Genomic DNA, 19,910 nt, shown 5'->3' with positions numbered 1-19,910 from the left:
TACTCAGTTCCTGAATGAAAAAAGCAAAAGAGAGAAAGAATGAGGGGGTCGAACATGATCTGACCTTCTTTAGCCATGAAAAACCGTTAACTACTCACAGAAGTGACAGCAAAATAGCCTGGGGCAGCATCCCATGTACCCCTCGGCAGTGGTGTTTCCTGTCTGAAAAGAGATGCTCGTTGCATATAAAAAATGATAACCTCACTGTCACTAGCTCTTAAGCAGAGAGCTAATCTGAAGCACTAAAATTCTCTGGAAGGCACGGGATAGGACCACCCTTGGTAAATACCAGGCAGTTCAAAAACATTACTGGCCTAAGCCCCCACCCAAATACAAACAGGAAGCCCAATGCTTAGTCGACCTGTTTGGATTTTGGCAGACCATATTCCACACATGGGATTCTTATTGAGCCCAATCCACCAAGTAACCAGGAAGAGAATGGCTTTGTGCTCATCTCTGAGGTAAGCATGCAATTCTCACACAATGAAAACTTGGGACAACGACAGGTGTTTTAATTTCTGCAAAAGTTCATATATCTGGACTCAAGCTTCCTATCATTTGTAACTTGCTAAATTTAAAGTTTCTGAGTTTATTTTATAGAAGATTAAAAACTTCTTTGGATGGGTCCAAAACATCTGGAACTTATTTATAAAGGTACTGGAAGATTTCTACATTTAATGTGATATAAAACTACAACTGAAATAGATTACATACAAACACATAATGTCTTACAGGAATTAGTTCTTGTGTAACCCAGACAATATTATGAACCATAAAAAGTGTTCCATGTCAGGGGTGCCTGGGGGGCTCAGTCCGTTAAGCATCTGACTCTTGGTTTCAGCTCAGGTCATGATCTCATGATTCGTGACCTTGAGCCCCCGACGGGATCTGCGCTGACAGAGCGGGGCCTGCTCGGTATTTTGTCTCCCTCTCTCTCTCTCTCTGCCCCTCCCCCGCTTGTTCTCTATATTTCTATCAAAATAAATAAAAAATAAACTTAAAGACATATATATTAAAAAGTGTTCCATGTCAACTTTTGGGATAGTTTTTAAAATCTCTGGTAATTCTTGGTATTATTTGGATTGTGTTTGAGGACATTTTGAATCAGCTTTTTGAAAGTTAGACTAATAAAATACTGAATTAATGAATATTTCTATTCAATTAAAAATTATATATAGGATTTTGCTTGTATGAAATTCTGAGACAGTGCTTGGTGTTCCCCTGGAGGGAAGCTAGAATTCTGTTTTTCTTTTTTGGCAGTTGGGGGGCCAGTGAGATTGACAGAGGAGGAGTCTGAACTTGCATATATAGGAATGAGTACCAGATGTTCAGAGAGAGGGTAATAAAGAGAAACACATGCTATAATAGGACAATATATAGCATGGTACATTAAAAAGCTGCTATGTGGGAACTAATTTGGATGTAAATTTTAAAAAATTAAAAATAAAATTAAAAATAAGGAAAAGAACGAAAGAGAAAAAAAAGAAAAAAAAGAATAAAAAAAGAAAATTAAAAAAACCTGTTATGTGGGAAATTAATAAGTTTCCCTATAAGAACAAGATCAAAAGTGGGACGCCTGGGTGGCTTAGGCGGTTGAGCATCCCACTTTGGCTCAGGTCATGATCTCACAGCTTATGGGTTCGAGTCCCATGTCAGGCTCTGTGTTGACAGGCTCAGAGCCTAGAGCTTGCTTCGGATTCTGTGTCTCCCTCTCTCTCTGCCCTTTCCCCACTCATGCTCTCTCTGTCTCTCAAAAATAAACATTTAAAAAAAAATTTTTTTAATTAAAAGCAAAAAGGAACAAGATCAAAAGAAACCTAATTAAATCAGAAATGTTAACATGACCCTAGGAAATTTTCTTTTACTCTGTCATGAAAGAAGTACTACATAAGGACTCAGGTGAAACAATATAAATTACATACCCAGCACCCTGTCTTGGTATCTAATATTATTCTCCCACTTCTGAGATGATTTTAATTCCTGATTCTCCTCAGGAACACATATCTGCCTTACCCTCTGAGTGAGGTGTGCCTCTAGACTCTTTATTTTTGGTTATCAGATTATGGTGAAGCCCTTTTGATAATAAATGCATGAACAAAATCTACCTTCCCTGAGGATTAAATGAATTTATATATTTTTAAGAAAGTTGATCCAGAGTTTCATTCCTGGACTCTGAGACATTGTTAGATATTGTTTTCCTCCAATGTATGTTTTAAGTACAAACCTGAATTTCATTGTGTTAAAACTGTATTTCATCAGGAAAAGGAAGAGGCAGCCTTAGAGAGAAGGTCAGAGAGAAAATGGCCACGCTCCAAATAAAAGCAGCTTTCCACCTCCTGTCAATTCCACCAAGACCTCTCTAGCATAAACAAATTTCATGATTTAGACTCTTACCTAAGGAATTTCCCATTAGGAAAATGCTTTAATTCTTCCACATAAGGATACATTTTGTAGGAAAACAGGGAACAAGGATTACCTCCTTTGAAAAAGAATGCAGAGAATAATACGATACTAATTTCTAAGTACCACACAATCTGGAATATCACGAAATAGATAGCAAGGAATTGGGGAAAGATTGCAAATATCAGAAGAATTTAAAAACCAGAAAACACAAACATGAAAGAAACAGAGGGGGGGAAAAGGTCCAAGTTAAAGCAGAAAAAAAGTGCTGTAAGAATTTTTAAAAATTATAAAGTACTTTAAAGACAAAGTACTTAAGGGCACATGAAGAACCTCCTATAATAATCATCAGAATCTGAATAATAAACTGAAATAGTTCCCCTCGGTACACTGTAAAGTATGCAATTTTAATTATGTGATTTTTCCAGCTAATTTCTACTTCAAAAACAGTAAAGTACTTCTGCTTACAAGGTGGCAGAGACAAGAACTTTTCTGAACCTCTCATATACACATTGTCATCAAAATTTAAATGAGGAGAAACATGCCTTTGAGTTAAATCACAATTAGCCCTCAGACAGATCTGTTTTTTGGAAACCCACTGTGTGCCAAACACTGGTGGCCTGCACTAAACAACAGTTTATGTTTGTAAAGCACTTGTCCCTTTTCAGGTTCTCACAAATGACATTTTAAAACCAAGTATTTGTTTTCCAGCATTAATAGCACATGCTGAATGCATCTATTATTATAAATTGCCCCTACTCAGGAAAGTCTTAGTTTTCAAAAGATAAAATATATCCTGATTTTACTTGTGTATATATGTTTTACATAGTTGTGCATGGAAGTCAATCAACAATGATAAATACAAACAGATTGTCCAACAAAATAAAACAACAATTTTTGGGGAAAAGAAATGGCACATTTGTCAGGAGATACCCACAAATAATTAATTACTTTCACACAATAAAGATGTTCTCTTAATACCAGAGTCTCATAAGAGGATTCTCATTACTTCCTAACCATCTGTCATCACTCCTCCCCAAAAAACTAATTAGGGTTTCATCCAATCACACATTATAAATCATGCAAATGTGGATGGCAAAAAACACAGTTTAAAGAAGTTAACATTATAACATTTTCTATTTTAAAAATCATGGGCTTCAGAACTAGCCTTTCAGGCTTTAATAATTACCCTGCTTATTTTTCTCATCTTTTCCTGATTAATTATTAGATAATAAATTTAGAAAATTGAACTTAAGAAACTTACAGATAGTAGAGTTTTCCTGCAGCAGGAAGTTCCCTTTTCCGGTAATCTATCCCAGAATCTAGCTGGACAGTCTTACAGTATTCCTACAATCCAAACACATAAATATCTTCTTAAACAAGTGGTGCTTTAGAATTATGATCTCTCTGCTATCCTTTTCCTTTCTTAAAATTTAAAAAATTTTTCCTCAATAAAACAATGAGTTTAGGACAAAACAATATAAGTCATGGAAGATTCATAAAAATTGAATATTAAGTATATATCAAGCCCCCAAAAAATCAGTTCAAGAAAGTTAAGATTTGCAGCATGCCTTTCTGAAAGTTTGCTAAAACAGTGCTATCAGCAAACTCCCCACATAACTGCATTCCATTAAAAAAATTTGATTTTTTAATTAAAATTTTTTTATAATTTTATTTTTTTTAATTTAAAAAATTTGTTTAGGTTATTTATTTTTGATACAGAGAGAGCATGCGCACAAGTTGGGAAGGGGCAGAGAGAGAGGGAGACACAGAATCTGAAGCCGGTTCCAGGCTCTGAGCTGTCAGCACAGTGCCCAACGTGGGGCTTGAACTCATGGATCATGACCTTAGCTGAAATCAGACACCTAACCGACTGAGCCACCCAGGCGCCCCTCATTAAAAATTTTTAAATCCCAATTTCTGTTACCAGGAAATAAGGAGCTACAGGCTATCAAAAAGAATAACTCATAGGTCTCCAGCACCACAAAGGGAGAGAGTTGGGCCAGAACATTAGTATCCACAATTTAAAGCAAATGATCATATTAAAGTGATGCTGTATGTATACCTGACCTTCACTTCCAAATGACTGCCACTGCCCTTGTCCCTTATTAGTCCCCTTTCCAGTCATCAATGTCATTAGAGTGCTTTCCAGTAGACACCTCCTTCACCCTGAGTCCCATTCTTCTATTCTCCCTATTCTTTCCTTTCCATTACCCCAGGTTGCAAATGTGCATGGAAACTCATCACACACACACACACACACACACACACACACACACACACACCCTGAAACTCCTACTCTAGAAGCTTATGAACTTTTGCTACACCTAGCTTGGTCAACTGGCTTTCTTTTAAGGGGTAAGAGGGGACAAATATATATTTTATACACACACACACAGACACACACACACACACACACACACACACACACACACTCCAGTAGAACAATGGTGAGCAAGGGTTTTCAGAACAAATCAAGAAACATTTCCACGTTGAACTTTTTGTTTTCATCCAAAATGAAAACTGCTCTATGAAAATTCATGAGGAAAAAATCATATTTTAACAACTTCATTACTTTTACTAGTGAAAAACTGCTTTTTGGGGGCCAAGGTAATTGTGGCAAACTGTATTTTCCAAAGATGGCTGCAACTGTCTCTCCATCCCAAAATATTGGGATGTTGATATTCCAACCATCAAGAAGTGGGGGCTATGCTCCCCATCCCCTGAATCTTGTGACTACGATAAGATGATGCTATGCAATAATATCTGATGTGACCTTCAAGGCAGCTTCTTCCTTGTTAGCTGGGACACTTGCTCTGGAACCCTGACCTGCTAGGTAAGCATCAAACTACCTGAAGGCAAGCATGCCAGAGAGAGCTTATAGCAGCCCATACAGAGACGCGACCTGGAGAGACCCTGAGTGGACAGGAAGACAGAGGTGTCTGATCCAGCTGTTCCAGTTGTCACTATGGTACTAAAGGAGCCAGAATTGCCAGCTGAGCCTTTCTCAAATCCCTGATCCATGGAAACCAGGAAAGATAATGAAGCAATATTATCTTAAGCCTCTAGGTTTTTCAGTCATTAGTTACACAGCAGTAGATAATCACAACAGTCATATCTGGGCACGCTGGAAATGTAGCAACATTCTTCTTCTCTGAAATTGCATCCTGGGTTGAACTGCTATCCAAGAGCTGAGGGCTGTTTATCATCAGCACTATAGGCAAGAGATTGTACACAGTGGTAATGAGAATACATTTCTCCTCCTCCTATGCTGCAGCTGCTAAGTGGCTCAAGAGAGTAAGATAGGGTAATCAACAATCCCCCTGGGACTGAGGGGCTTCCCCAAGACTGATAGGCTTTTCTGGATGCAGGACTTTGGGTGCTAACACCAGGACAGTCCTGGTCACCTTAGGAATAACCCAGAAATCTGAGCTAGAAGGCTGGAGTATTTTGATTTATAAGTTAGCAATTGTGAATTTGTTTAGGGATTATTTTATGTCCACAAGAAGAAGGTATTCCCCTGGGGAAGTCTTCAAAGCTGAGCTTTTGAACTCTACCCATAGCGAACAAGCCCTGACCCTAACAAAGTCATACCACCCTACAATGCTAGACTCATGCAGCCAGTTGGCCTCCCCACACAGACATCCCTAACTTGCCATTCCAAGTTGCTCAAATCCACTCCCCAGGTCTCACTCTCAGGACTCAAGCCCCATAACCAGAAAGGAATATGGTATTGACAAATACATGGACTCTCCTCTTGCCTCAGATGGCTTCTCAACTTTCAGTAATGTGCTAAACTTGGGAAAACAGACACTTCCTCTCCTTGCCCATCCTGCAATTGTGGGGGTTCAGCCATCCAGTACAAAGAGGAGACAACTTGTTTAGGTAGCACTTCATTCTCTGTCTCTCTGAAGGAAATCTGTCCTGTTTTAAGGGCCAGGTTTTCATAAGCCACCTGTACCGCAGGCAATATAATAAATAGTACTGCAATGTGTTCATGTAAGTATATTTACCGAGGTTCTCTATTCCTTTTAAACCACAATTTATCTTCCATGACCCAATACTCCTAATTCAGCCAAAATTTTCCTTCTTTTTTTTTCTATTAAAAAAATAAGGACTAATGGAAGTTACACAAGCTTCAGTTTCTCTTTCTGGGTAACTAACTTCTCTCTCATATGAGTGATTAAGCCCTACCGAATGATTGCATTTGTACATTCACTAATCACCACCGAGGAATACCTAATCAGCAGCAAAAGAACTACAACCAAAGCCCTTAGATTTTAGCTCTTAATTGTCTGACAAATACTAACACTCCATTTATATTTTTAAAGAAAAATAAGCCTCAAATTTTCAGATTTTATTCACTTAAGCTAAGTTCTTCAAAACACTTTGCAGAAGGAGGGTGAAAGCTAAGCAGTTTCCCTGTTAGTGAATCTAGTCAAAAGGGCAAGATCTAATTTCCTAATTTCCAGGGATATTTACAAGACCTGTGACCTCTTATCACCATCTATTTGAAATGAATAAAATTAATCAGCTACCAAAAGAAATTTATTTTAAAATAGTTTGTATATTTACATACACAAAGGACAAATACAATTATACAATCTAAAAATGCAATTAGGAAATTTGGAGAGGAAGTGGAGGGAGGTTAACATACCCATGGGAGCATGTGCATGAGTGAAAGGCCTTGACTTTGCAAAGAAAAATGTACTACTCAAAAACCGTATTCTAGCGGTTTGCATTTTCCTCAAGAGCTATTGTGTATATTTTTAGCAACTGCGAATAATACCATCAGAAAAACAGGCATCCCGCAAAATAACTTTATAAAGCTACTACTGTGGCTTTTCCCTTCCAAATTGGCACAAAAGAACAATAAACATTGTGGAGAAAAGCCTTAAAAACCACAATATATCAACCTCATAAGCAAAAATTGAAATAATAAAGATTTGCCCACCTTAAATACTCTTTACTATAAAAGTAATATTGCTTATTATGGAAAATTTGGAAAAAGAGTAAAATCATATAAGTCAAAGTTTTACGTCTTATCTAAGTGATTATATTAAATAGAAAATTGGGGCGCCTGGGTGGCGCAGTCGGTTAAGCGTCCGACTTCAGCCAGGTCACGATCTCGCGGTCCGTGAGTTCGAGCCCCGCGTCAGGCTCTGGGCTGATGGCTCGGAGCCTGGAGCCTGTTTCCGATTCTGTGTCTCCCTCTCTCTCTGCCCCTCCCCCGTTCATGCTCTGTCTCTCTCTGTCCCAAAAATAAATAAAAAACGTTGAAAAAAAAAAAAAAAAAGAAAATTAAAAGATACACATTATTGAAGTTTTTCTTGACAATATTGGACTGATTGGCTTTATAAATTTTTAATAAGTAAGAATAAGTAAGTACTACAAGAAAAAATGGCTGAGGCCTTTCTACTTCCAGGAATAACTAAGATCTGTCTTTTTACTTAAGGCTTTAAAACTATATCTTTTTAAGCTAAAAAAAGTGATCCGTGCTCATTGTAAAACATTCAAATATTAAAGTGTAAAAGCAGAAATAAAAGTCTATCATCCGCTTCTCAGAAAAAAGTTTGCTTATAGCATATATCCTTCAAGTTTTTTATACACGTATAGAGATGATGACAGAGAAATTAGGATCATATTTATATACACAGTTGTAAGCTTAATTCTTTCTGATAACTTAAAAGTTGTATGAGAGAAATAACTAGATTTAAATACAGGAAAGCTACACTGAATATGGTACTATCTTGTTTGCCAAGAATACAATTCTGTAAGTAAATGACAAGTAAGAGTACAAGACAGATATTGAACCAAAACAAAGGGAGGGGCGTGGGAGACTAGCTGGGTGTACCAAAAAAAAAAAAAAAAAAAGGAGGGGGAGTGGGAGTCTAGGTGGGGGTATCTTTTTTTGAGGCAGGTATACATTCAAATATGTATGCTGAAGTATGTATACATTCTAAGATATCTGCTTCAATCTCATTTAAAATAATCATGTGTTACCACTTTTAAGTTTAAGCAATGATATATAAAAGTTCAGTACATAATAGGGGTAGCTGGGTGGCTCAGTCATTTGAGTGTCCAACTTCAGCTCAGGTCAGGTCATGATCTCACTGTTCGTGATTTCAAGCCCCACATCGGGCTCACCGCTGTCAGCGCAGAGCCTGCTTCAGATCATCTGTGCCCCTCTCTCTGTGCCCCTCCCCTGCTCAGATCTCTCTTGAAAATAAATACACATTTTAAATAATTCAGTACATAATAACCTTGAACATATTTTTAAGCTTCTTATAATGTAAGTATAACACAAGTACAAAAACGTACACAAGTGGGGTGCTGTATGGCTCAGTCAGTTAACCGTCCAACCCTTGATTTCAGCTCAGGTCATAATCTCACAGTTCATGAGTTCGAGGCCCACATCGGGCTTTGCGCTGACAGCACATGGAGCCTGCTTGGGATTCTCTCTCTTCTCTCTCTCTGCTCCTCCCCCTGCTTGTGCTTACCCATGCGCTTTCTCTCTTTCTCAAAATAAATAAACTTAAAAAACATAAATGTCCAGCTCAATCAAGAAACAGAACATGACTAGAACCTCGGGAGTCCCCCTGGTATCTATCTTCTACTTCTTCAAAGGTAACCGGTACTCTGATTGTAGCAACATAGAATTTTGCCTGTTTTGGGAGCTTTATGTAAGTAGAAGCACCCAGGATGTATTCTTTTGTGATTGGGTTCTTCATGTGTTTGAGATTCATCCACCCATATGTTGTGTATAGCTGTAGTTTGATCAGTTTTTCATATCCACCATGTGAAGAAGCCACAATTCATTGACTCATTCCATTGGTGACAGACATGTGGGCTGTTTCTAGTTATTAGCTCTTTCAAATAACGCAGCCACGAGTATTCTTCGCACATGATTTTTGGTGCACATGTGCACATGTTCCTGTTGGATATATACCTAGAAGAGTAACTGCTTGACCACAGGGTAAGTCTGCTCAGCTGTAGTGAACCCTGTCAGTGTTCCGAGGTGACTGTACAACCTATACTCCCACCAGTAGTGTATGAGCATTCCTAAGTAAGTGTTTGCTACTTGTATGAAGCAATACAATTGATTTTTGAATATTGACCTTATATCCAGCAATCTTGGAAATTCAATTATTAATGTAATATTTTTTGTATATTGATTTTTCAAGATGATACTAAAGATGTCCCACATATGTTACAAATACGCCACACTGTTTTGTAGCACAAAAAAATACACTTATGGTTTATCAAGTCCCCTGAAAATTCAATATTCACTTTGGATGAACCTAACAAACACTGAACATTATATGCTGGGCACTTCCATGGTGACTGAAAGTACAATAATGAACAAGCTTTTGCTCTGATAGCTTGGTAACAACACTCCAGCTGGTCTTAGGTTTAACTTGCTTCAAGTTAACACACTCCTTGCTTGCTGACTTAAAGCCCTTGAACTGTAACACAACTAATTTACTTTCTTTGAGATTTGCAGACCACTGGCCTTGAGGAATGAAGGATCAGAATGTTCCCAGGCCATAGAGGCCAGCAAGACTCCTTGAAGCCTCCTTGGCTTTCTGATCAGCCCAGTAATCTTTCAGCAAAACATTTTTTTTTTCTTTTTAAGGTCACATAATGACTTTACTCACCTCCCTTTGTGTATCTGAAGACCTTTCCCTCCTTTGCAGAAATAACAGAATACTCTTGCACAACCACCTCCAGGTACCAAGGAACCAGACCTTGTACAATCACCCCTGGGCACCAAAGAACCAGACCTTCTTGCACAATCACCCCTGGGCATCAAGGAACCAGAACGTCTTACACAACCTCTGAGTACCAAGATAACTCTGTAGGTGGCATCATCAAGTCTGCATCAAGAAATGTTACAGATCACTGTACTCCCTTAACAGATTAAACCCCTTTAAAAATCTCTGGGCCAAGCAGAAACCTTGGAGTTGGCCTTTGGACAAGAGTCTGCCTTCTCCCCAGGTGGCCAGGCTCCTGAATAAAGTTCATATTCCTTTCCAGTCAAAACTCATCTCTTGGGTAGTGGCCTTTTGAGTGACAGGTAGCTGAACTTGGGTTTCGGTACCAGAACCAGGATTCAAACCCAAGCGTTCTGGCTCCAGTGTTCACATTCTTAATTACTTTGCTATATTGCCTCCATACCCGGGATATGTTCAAGCAACCAGGTCTCTTACTTGGAAATACAAGGCAATGCAAAATTCACATGGGCTTATTGGAAAGTCCTTGCAGTGCTCTGTCCCTTGCTTGGAAAAGTCCTACCTCTCCTGCCTTCTGATTATATGCTAACCAAGTAAGGCTTAGTCTTGATGGCTATCTTGAGAAGCAGCTTTGTTGCAATGAACAGATTCATTTACTTATTATAACCATACCCCATACAAAAATGATATGGAGCAGCTTTTCAGAAACTTTGTCCAGTTATATTATACTGCACATAAAAAACTGGAAGTTTTCTTTTAATGACTGAGGTAATAGAAATAGGTTTTGGTTTCAAGTCTGCAACTTCTGAGATAAGGATCATGTCTGTTGTTCATCATTGTGTCCCTAGCACCTAGCACAGTACGTGGTACATAGTACATAGTAAATGCTCAGTTAATATTAATCAACTGAACAAATCATTAGCAAACATCTATATGCAAAGGTTAGGTACAAGTCAATATTGTTAGAAACTACAGGAAAAAGCCAACCAGCACAGTCCCTTTCCTAAGGAGCTTTTATGACAAAATGGGAACTGACTTAGCAGAATTCTTGCTAAAACTAGACTCAACAAAGACTGACATGGACAGGGTTGAGGCCTTAGAGACAAGAAAGAGGGTTCTGAGGAGGCTAACTAAAGTATGGTCAAGGAGAAAGTCTCTGTCAGAACTCAGCTTAGACAGAAAATTTAGCCAAGGAGTTGTATCTTCCTCCAAATAAGAACTTCATCCCGAGGCAGGGTTTCTTCAATGACAGAGATGAAACTGAGAATATATCCACATTCATAAAACAAAAGTCCTGAACTATGCTGATTAGGCTGATTATGCCTACTACAATCAACTCATGAGGCTTGGGGAATGACACAAGCTAACCAATGCTAAGTGGCAGGGAAGATGGGAATACTCTAACTGGTAGGCCAGTGGTTCTCAACACTGGCTGTATATTAGCTTTAGCTGGGAATTAGAAAGTACCAATATCCATGTCACATTCCCAGACATTTTTGCAGAGGAGGGCTTAGGTTGGCTGATTTTGTCTGTTTTATTTTAAGCTCCTCAGGTCATTCTAATGGGCAACCAGGGTTGAGAACCACTGGCTTAGACTAATCTGGCCCCACCTCCAATTGGTCCCATCCAAATCACATTGCTGCTACACAGCACAAGAGAGGTGGAATGAATTTAGGAGAAACAACCACGATGACCATCATAGGTGGTAAGTAAAGCCATAAGACCACCCAGAGTTGGTGTTTGCGATCCTAGAATCACAGAGTCAGAGATTGGTAGCATTGATTTCTTTCTTGTTTATGTGTGGACAAAATGAGATGAAAAAGAAATCACCATTACTTTGCAATGTAGGTAAAGACATAAAAGCATATGAGTTGTCAAGTGCTATTTCAGCAGCAGAAATGAATAGAATACTAAGTAAACAAAGGACTGATAAAGCTTAATGTAGATTGGAGAAATATTCTAAAATTGGAGTAGTTTGATTAAATGAAGAGGATTTGGAATACATTTCCCTAGGGAAAATAAAAAATATGAGAATGTGCAGAAAGGATAGAAAAAGACCTGAGTGATGAGATGGCCCATCAGAGGCCCTACACACTGGCCCATCAGAGGACTCCAACATCTCAAACTAAATGACCCTAAGTTTATAGAGTTAAGTTTTCAACTCACACCTCATACTGTTAATGAAGCTACAGGTCTGGAGACCACGTGCTCCTCACCACTACATATATCTCCTGTGTTCAGAAAAAGACATAGAACAAAAGTCCAAAAATTCCACAACCCTTAAGTATTTTGGCCATTATGATTTTGCAATAATGATACTGACTCAATATATGTACAAGCAACATCCAGTAAAATTCTCAGTTATCACACATTAAATCCACATGATTTCTTGTCATTTATTTATTCATACCCTGCTGTGTCCTAGAAGGATTAGTGTAGCTTCTTTTAAAAAAATCATCTTACTATTTGTATATTCAATTTCACCATTTAATTTTCAATGTTAGCTAATATACAAGTTAAGTGTAATTTGACAAAACCTAATAAAGCTTTAATTGCACAGAACCTTTGACCTAGAAATTCTATTTCTAGGAAACTATCCTACAAAAACATTGACTCTTGTGACTAAAAATGTATTTGTAAACAGGTTTTTTTAACATTATTTGAAAAGAAACACAATAAACCTTAGTATACAAAAATTGCAGATTAGATTAGAAATGATAGTGCAGCCATTAACAGAAATACAAAGCAGTCATTTAAAAGAAAAAGGTAGAATTATATCTGATATAAAAAGTTCTTCAGGATATCTACAAGGTATAAAAAGCACAACTTAGATTTAGATAAAACTATTACTCCACTAATTTACAACAAAACTATATGCTTAGGCATACATAAAGATATGTATGCATATAAATGTACAGAAAAGTACTTGAGAAGATACGTATTTTCTTTCAGCTTTATTGCGATATAATTGACATATAACATTTGTAAGGTTAAGATGTACAACTGATAAACTTAACATATTGCAAAACGATTACCACAGTAGCATTGGCTAACACCGTATCACCTTACATAATTACCATTTATTTTTTTTTATGGCAAGAACTTAGCAACATTCAAGCACTGTTAACTATATTCACCATGCTGTGCATTAGATCCCAAAACTTAGTCATCTTACAACTGAAACTTTGTACCCATCTCCCCATTTCCCCCACTCCCCAGCTCTTGGCAACCACCAATCTACTCTCTGTCTCTATGAGTTCAGCTTTTTAAGATCCACATGTAAGAGATATCATATGGTATCTGTCTTTCTTGGACTTATTTCACCTAACATAATGCCCTCAAGGTCCATCTATTTTGTCACAAATGACAGAATTTCCTTCTTACGGCCAAAAAATGTTCCATTGTATGTATATACCTCATCTTTATCCATTCATCCATTGATGGACACTTAGGTTGTTTCTACATCTTGGCTGTTGTGAACAATGCTGCAAAGAACATGGAAGTACAGATATCTATTCAAGATAGTGATTTCATTTCTTTTGGATGTATACTCAGAAGTGGGATTGCTGGATCATATGCTAGCCTTATTTTCAATGTTTTAAGGAACTTCTATACTGTTTTCCCTAGTGGCTGCATCAATTTACAGTCCCACCAATAGTGCACAGGGTTTCTTTTTCTCCATATCCTCCCCAACACCTATCTCTTGTCTTTTTGAAGGTAGCCATTCTAACAGATGTGAGGTGACATCTCATTGTGGTTTTGATTTGCATTTTCCTGATGATTAGTGCTGCTGAACATCTTTTCATGTACCCACAGCCATTTGTATGTCTTCTTTGGCAAAATATCTACTTGGTTCCTCTGCCCATTTTTTGAAGTCTCCTACTATTATTGTATTGTTGTCTCCCTTCAGACTGTTAGTATTTGCTTAATATATTTAGGTGCTCTGATGTTGGGTGCATATATGATTGTTATGCCTTCTTGATGAATTGACCCTTTTATTATTATATAGTGGTCTTTAACTCTTGTTGCAATTTTTGACTTAAAGTCTATCTCCTCTGATGTAAGTATAGCAATCCCTGCTCGTTTTTGGTTTCTGCTTCCATGGAATATCTTTTTCCATCTCTTCACTTTGAGCCTACATGTCCTTAATGCTATGTGCTTGTAGCCAGCATATAGTTAGGTCTTGCTTTTTTGTTCTTGTTTTTAATCCGTCCAGATTCTCTACGTCTTTAGAGAATTTAATCCATTTATATTTAGAATAATTATTGATAGATAAGAACATACTAAGGCCATCTTATTAATTATATTAATAACAGCTCTGGCTGTTTTGTAGTTTCCTTGTTCCTTTCTTTCTCTCTTGTTGCCCTCCTCTGTAAACAAATAATTTTCCATAGCGGAATAATTTTCCAGGCTTTGATTTCCTTCCCTTTATCTTTAGTGTATCTACTGCAGGTCTTTGTTTTGTGGTTACCGTGAGACTTACATAAAAAATCTTATAAACAGTGCATTTTACACTGGTAACAACTTAACCTCAATCTCATATAAAAACTCTATCCTTTATACTTACCTTTCTTGTTTTTGTGTCACAATTTAACACAACTTTTATATTGTGTATTAATTAACAAATTACTATAGGTATAGTTATTTTTTTTAGGTATAGTTATTTTTAATACTCTTGACATTTAGCCCTTATACCAGATTTAAGTGGCTAACATACTGCCACCTTACAAAATTAGACTATTTTGAATTTGACTACATTCTTACCTTTACCAATGTATTATATATTTACATATTTTCATGTTACTAATTACTGTTCTTTCACTTCAGTTTGAAGAACTTCTTATAACATAAGGCAGGTCTAGTCATAATGAACTCCCTCAGCTTTTGTCTGGATAAGTGTTTACCTATACTTTATTTCTGAAGGATAACTTTGCTGAATAGAGTATTCTTGACTGGCAGGTGTTTTGTTTTTTTTTAATTTAAGCTATATTTGAATATATCATCCCACTCTCTTCTGGTCTGTAAGGTTTCTGCTCAGAAATCTGATAGCCTTATGGTGTGCTAGTAACAAATTTCTTTTTCTCTTGCTGCTTTTGAAATTCTTTGTCTCTGACTTTTGACAGTTTTATTGTAATGTATCTTGGAGAAGATGCTTTGGGTTTGTTTGATGACCTCTAATTTTCATGAAGTTGGATATCGAAATGTCTCCCCAGATTTGCAAAGTTCTCCGCCATTATTTCTTTAAATAAACTTTCTGTCTCCTTTCCCTCTTTTCTCTTTCTAGAACCGTAATAATTCACAGATTGTTTCTTCTGATGAGATCCCATAGTTTATGTAGGTTTTCTTCATTCTTTTTCAGTCTTCTTCCTCTGTTCTGTTCTGACTGGATGATTGTAAAGTTCCTGTCTTCAATCTCACTGATTCTTTCATCTACTTAAGTCTGATATTGATCTTTTTTTTCACCTCATTCATTGTATTCTTCAGCTTCAGATTTTCTATTTGGTTCTTTTTTAAAAAATATTTATTTGCGGGAGAGCACAGATGGAGGAGGGGCAACAAGAGGGGGAGACAGAGGATTTGAAGCAGGCTCTGCACTGACAGGATGACAGCAGTAAGCCCGAATTGTGGCTCAAACTCACAAACCGCAAGATCGCGACCTGAGCTGAAGTCGGACATTCAACTGACTGAGCCACCCAGGTGTCCCTATTTGGTTCTTTTTTATGATTTTTCTCTCTTTGTTAAATTTCTCATTTTGTTTGTGTATGGTTTTCCTGATTTTGTTGAATTTGGTGTGTTTTCCTGTAGCCATTAAGTATCCTTAAAACAGCTATTTTGAATTCTTGATGGGGTAAACCCCAGGTGTCCATGTCTTTGGGATCAGTTATTGGAAGATTATTGTGATCCTCTGGTGGTATCATGTTTTCATGAGTTTTGCATTGTTGTCTTCACATCTGAAGTAGCAGTCACCTCCTCCTATCTTTACTAATTACTTTCAGGAGAGAAATACCTTCCATCAGCCCTACTCACGATCTGGAGGCTTTCTCAGACCTTCTATGGCTCTACAATTATTGTTCCCCCTTGAAGCAGGATATGACCACATGCTTACATGGCTTTTCTCAATCCTGCAACACACAAGGCTGAGGGCTGACAACTTTCCTTTTATTTTCCCAAAGATGCCACTAATGCTCAATTTTATGATGTCTCTCTGGTGTGCAGATTCAGACTGCTTTCTGAACATGCTCACTAGCCATCTACCAAAGCTCACTCTTACCACAACCATTGGGAGCATGCACAGGGCATCAGCCACAAAATGAGGATGTGTGTGTGTGTGTGTGTGTGTGTGCGCGCACGCACGTGATATGCAGAGCACTGGAGATGTCCTCAAGCCAGCTGGGGGGCTGTGGGGGAGGTGTCCCCAGCAGCTTGTGAGCAAGCTTCTTGATGAAGTATGTGAAGCAGTTAGTAGGATCCACCTCTCTTCAATGCCTTCAAAGAGTTCTATCTGTCCCTCTCCCAGCCTCTCTCCTGCCCTCCAGCCATGCATGTCAGAATCAGTACTCTGGATGGAGCAAAAGAAGAATGAACCTCTTAGGCAGTATCCCACACAGCTGGGGAAGCAGGGTGATCACTCACATCCTCTTTTGTTCCCCTGCAGGGGAAATTACAGACCAAGATCTCGTTTTGCCCTAAACTGTGCTGCCTTAGGGGAGGAGTGATGCAGCTAAAGTTAAACCATTTCTCTGACCCTCCCCAATGTGTCCAAACTTGGGTTTGTTTTTTTGTTTTGTTTTGTTTTTGCTCCAACAGTGTGCTGAAACTCCTCTACTAGAAACCCGGACATCTACAAAGGCTCTCTTGTCCTTGGGTGACTGTTTAAGAGAGCGTTTCCAGGGGCTCCCAGACCACAGCTGGGAGAGGCAAGAGCTGGTCCACAGCCAGGACCAAGGTCTATATTCCTATTACCTGACACATAGATGGGTAAACCTCCTCCCAGGTGATTTGGCATATGGTGCTAAATCTAACACTGCTCACAAAGGCACTTTTGTCTGTGAATGGATGCCAAATTATTGTTGGGGGGGGGGGGCATGAACATGAGATGCCTTACTCAACCTAATACTGATGTCATTTCTCCACATTAAATTTTTAACAGCAGCTACTCCTGAGGAGGGAAGTAGAAATAAGACACGGGTGGAAGAAGGGAAAAAATGCGGAGAAGGGAGAGTAGTGAAGGGGAAGCATTTGATATTTAGTATATATACACTTATGTGATGTTCTGATTTTTTAACCTAGCATGCATTCATTTATCTCACATAAAATTTTATAAAAGGAAAGATCTTAGAGAACCCATGTATTGTCTCTAAAATAGCAGTACCTGGAAAAAGGTGATAGCTGCCTTATTGAAATTAGTCATTACACATTTCCAGCCCTGTCACAACCAACAGAATTTTAATTAATATTCCATTTCTTCTCCCACTGTTTACTTTATCCAAGAAAAACAGAGTTTTCATTCCTGAGGTTAAAAAAAAGAAAAACCAGGGTGCCTGGGTGGCTCAGTCAGTTAAGTACAGACTCCTGATTTCGGCTCAGGTCATGATCTCATGGTTCACACACATCCAGCTCTGCGCTGATGGCATAGAGCCTGCTTGGGATTCTGTCTCCCTCTCTCTGTCCCTCCCCTGCTTGCTCTCTCTCTCAAAATAAATAAAAAGAAACTTAAAAAATAAAAAGAAAAACATATGAATAACATCACAGACTGGAAAAAAGTTGATGTATATACCTTTAGAAAAATCTTCTAAAATTTTTTTTTTTAACGATTATTTATTTTTCAGACAGAGAGAGACACAGCATGAACGTGGGAGGGGCAGAGAGAGAGGGAAACACAGAATCGGAAGCAGGCTCCAGGCTCTGAGCCATCAGCCCAGAGCCCGACGCGGGGCTCGAACCCGCGGACCGTGAGATCGTGACCTGAGCCGAAGTCGGACGCTTAACCGACTGAGCCACCTGGGTGCCCCAAAATCTTTTTAGAACTATGCTACCAACCCATAACTGCAGCACCTGTAAACTTTTTTTCTCCCACAAAAAGGAACTGGGCAATATATCCCCAGGCTAAGAGGAACTTCCCACTATATCTGCAGCTTTGCAAAATCTGTTTTTTTGAAAATCCAGTAAGTTTACCCACAAGATTTTTCCTTCTTCTATACAAATAATCAGAGGTAAACAGTAACTTTTCTAACTTAAAAAATATAACCATACTATAAATACAAAGTACATAATGCATGTGATTCATTTTTCTATAATCACAACTTCTAGAATGAGAAAGAAAAACTAAACCTCAATAAAATATTTACCTTAAAAAATCATCCTTGTATATTTTCAGAGACTGCATTAAGACTTCCAGTATCCAGGACAGCCATTTATAAATATTCTGAACTCTGGTTCTGCTCTTCTGCATTATATTTGCTCAGCTTTTTGTCATTTCACTGTTCACTAGCACTTTTATTTAAAGATGAAAGGGACATCTGGGTGGCTCAGTCTGTTAAGCATCTGACTCTTGACTTTGGATCAGGTCAAGATCTCACGGTTCGTGGGATCGAGCCCTGCAAGGGACTCCCATGCTGACAGCACAGAGCCTGTGTGGGATTCTCTCTCTCCTTCTCTCTCTGACCCTCCCCTGCTTAAAAGCTTGCACTCTCTCTCTCAAAAAAAACATTTTTTAAAAGCTTAAAAATAATAAAATAAAGATGACAAGAGGAAGAGAAAGAAGATGAATTTAGTCAATCTTGTAACTTATTCCGATCTTTGATAAAAGATCTGAAGAGTAAATTTTAAGCAATTAGCTAAAACAAGATTGAACATCATTATATTTATCATTATGTACAACTAAAGGTAGATTAATAAAGATTATACTTTATAAAAGAAAGACAAATAGTTCCTTGATAAAAGCAAATGAGAATATAATTAATTCTACCCAAAGACAATATTATAATATGTAAATATAACAAATATATAATGTTACACACACACACACACACACACACACACACACACACACACACACTGAGCAACATGGTGGGTGGAAAGAACTCTCAGTAAAAAGCAGGAAATCTGAGTTCTAGGTACGGCTCTGTCACTAGCCAGGCAATCTTAGGCATGAGCCTCAAAAAGGTATAAATGTTACCTTACAGTCTAAGGTGCTGGTATAAATGTTGCTAAGGCTCCTTCCATATATTCCTTGCTCTGTAGCCATTTCTCAGCTCTCACTATTCATAACTTATTCAGTTTCATCAGGTAGCTTTTCCCACATACACTGAAACTATTTTTAGCTTTCTCCCTCTGCCCTCATCTCTCCCTTCTAAGCCTTCTCCAGCTTTCTCAGGAAAATCTTCACTTAACTCCAATTAGAGCAAAAACAAAATCATAAGCAGACTACTAAGCCAAGAGTGATGGCAGGGACACGCCTAAAAGAAGAAAACAAAAAGCTTAACAAACAAAAGGCTCAGATTCATCAGCCTCTGAAATTTGCAGACACACACGGGAGTCCATTCAGAATTCACGTAAGTTTCCATTTCGTTCACTCATCCTCCATAATCACCAGCATTACAGAAGATAGAAAATTTATTTAAAATTTGTGGGGGGGGGGGAATGGGCTGAATGGGTGATGGGCATTGAGGAGGACACTTGTCGGGATGAGCACTGTGTATTAGATGCAAGTGATGAATCACTGGGCTCTACTCCTGAAACTAATACTACACTGTATGTTCACTAATTTGAATTTAA

The 19,910-nt window shown here is 38.1% G+C and overlaps 1 protein-coding gene across 3 annotated transcripts in view; it reads right to left on the bottom strand.

Annotated features, from left to right (window-relative positions):
- AFG1L (AFG1 like ATPase) overlaps positions 1 to 19,910 on the bottom strand; it is a 196,818-nt gene that overhangs the window by 54,056 nt on the left and 122,852 nt on the right. For all 3 annotated transcript variants that reach the window (XM_060616322.3, XM_078447191.2, XM_060616323.3), the window contains one exon: positions 3,665 to 3,747. In XM_060616322.3, coding sequence (XP_060472305.3) covers positions 3,665 to 3,747 — 83 coding nt within the window. The remainder of the gene's footprint in view (positions 1 to 3,664; positions 3,748 to 19,910) is intronic.

This window comes from Panthera onca, chromosome B2, assembly GCF_046562875.1.
Source record: "Panthera onca isolate mPanOnc1 chromosome B2, mPanOnc1 haplotype 2, whole genome shotgun sequence".
Classification (NCBI taxonomy): Eukaryota; Metazoa; Chordata; class Mammalia; order Carnivora; family Felidae; genus Panthera; species Panthera onca.
The sequence above is the reverse complement of the archived record's forward strand: the minus strand, read 5'-3'. Positions and strand labels throughout refer to the sequence as shown.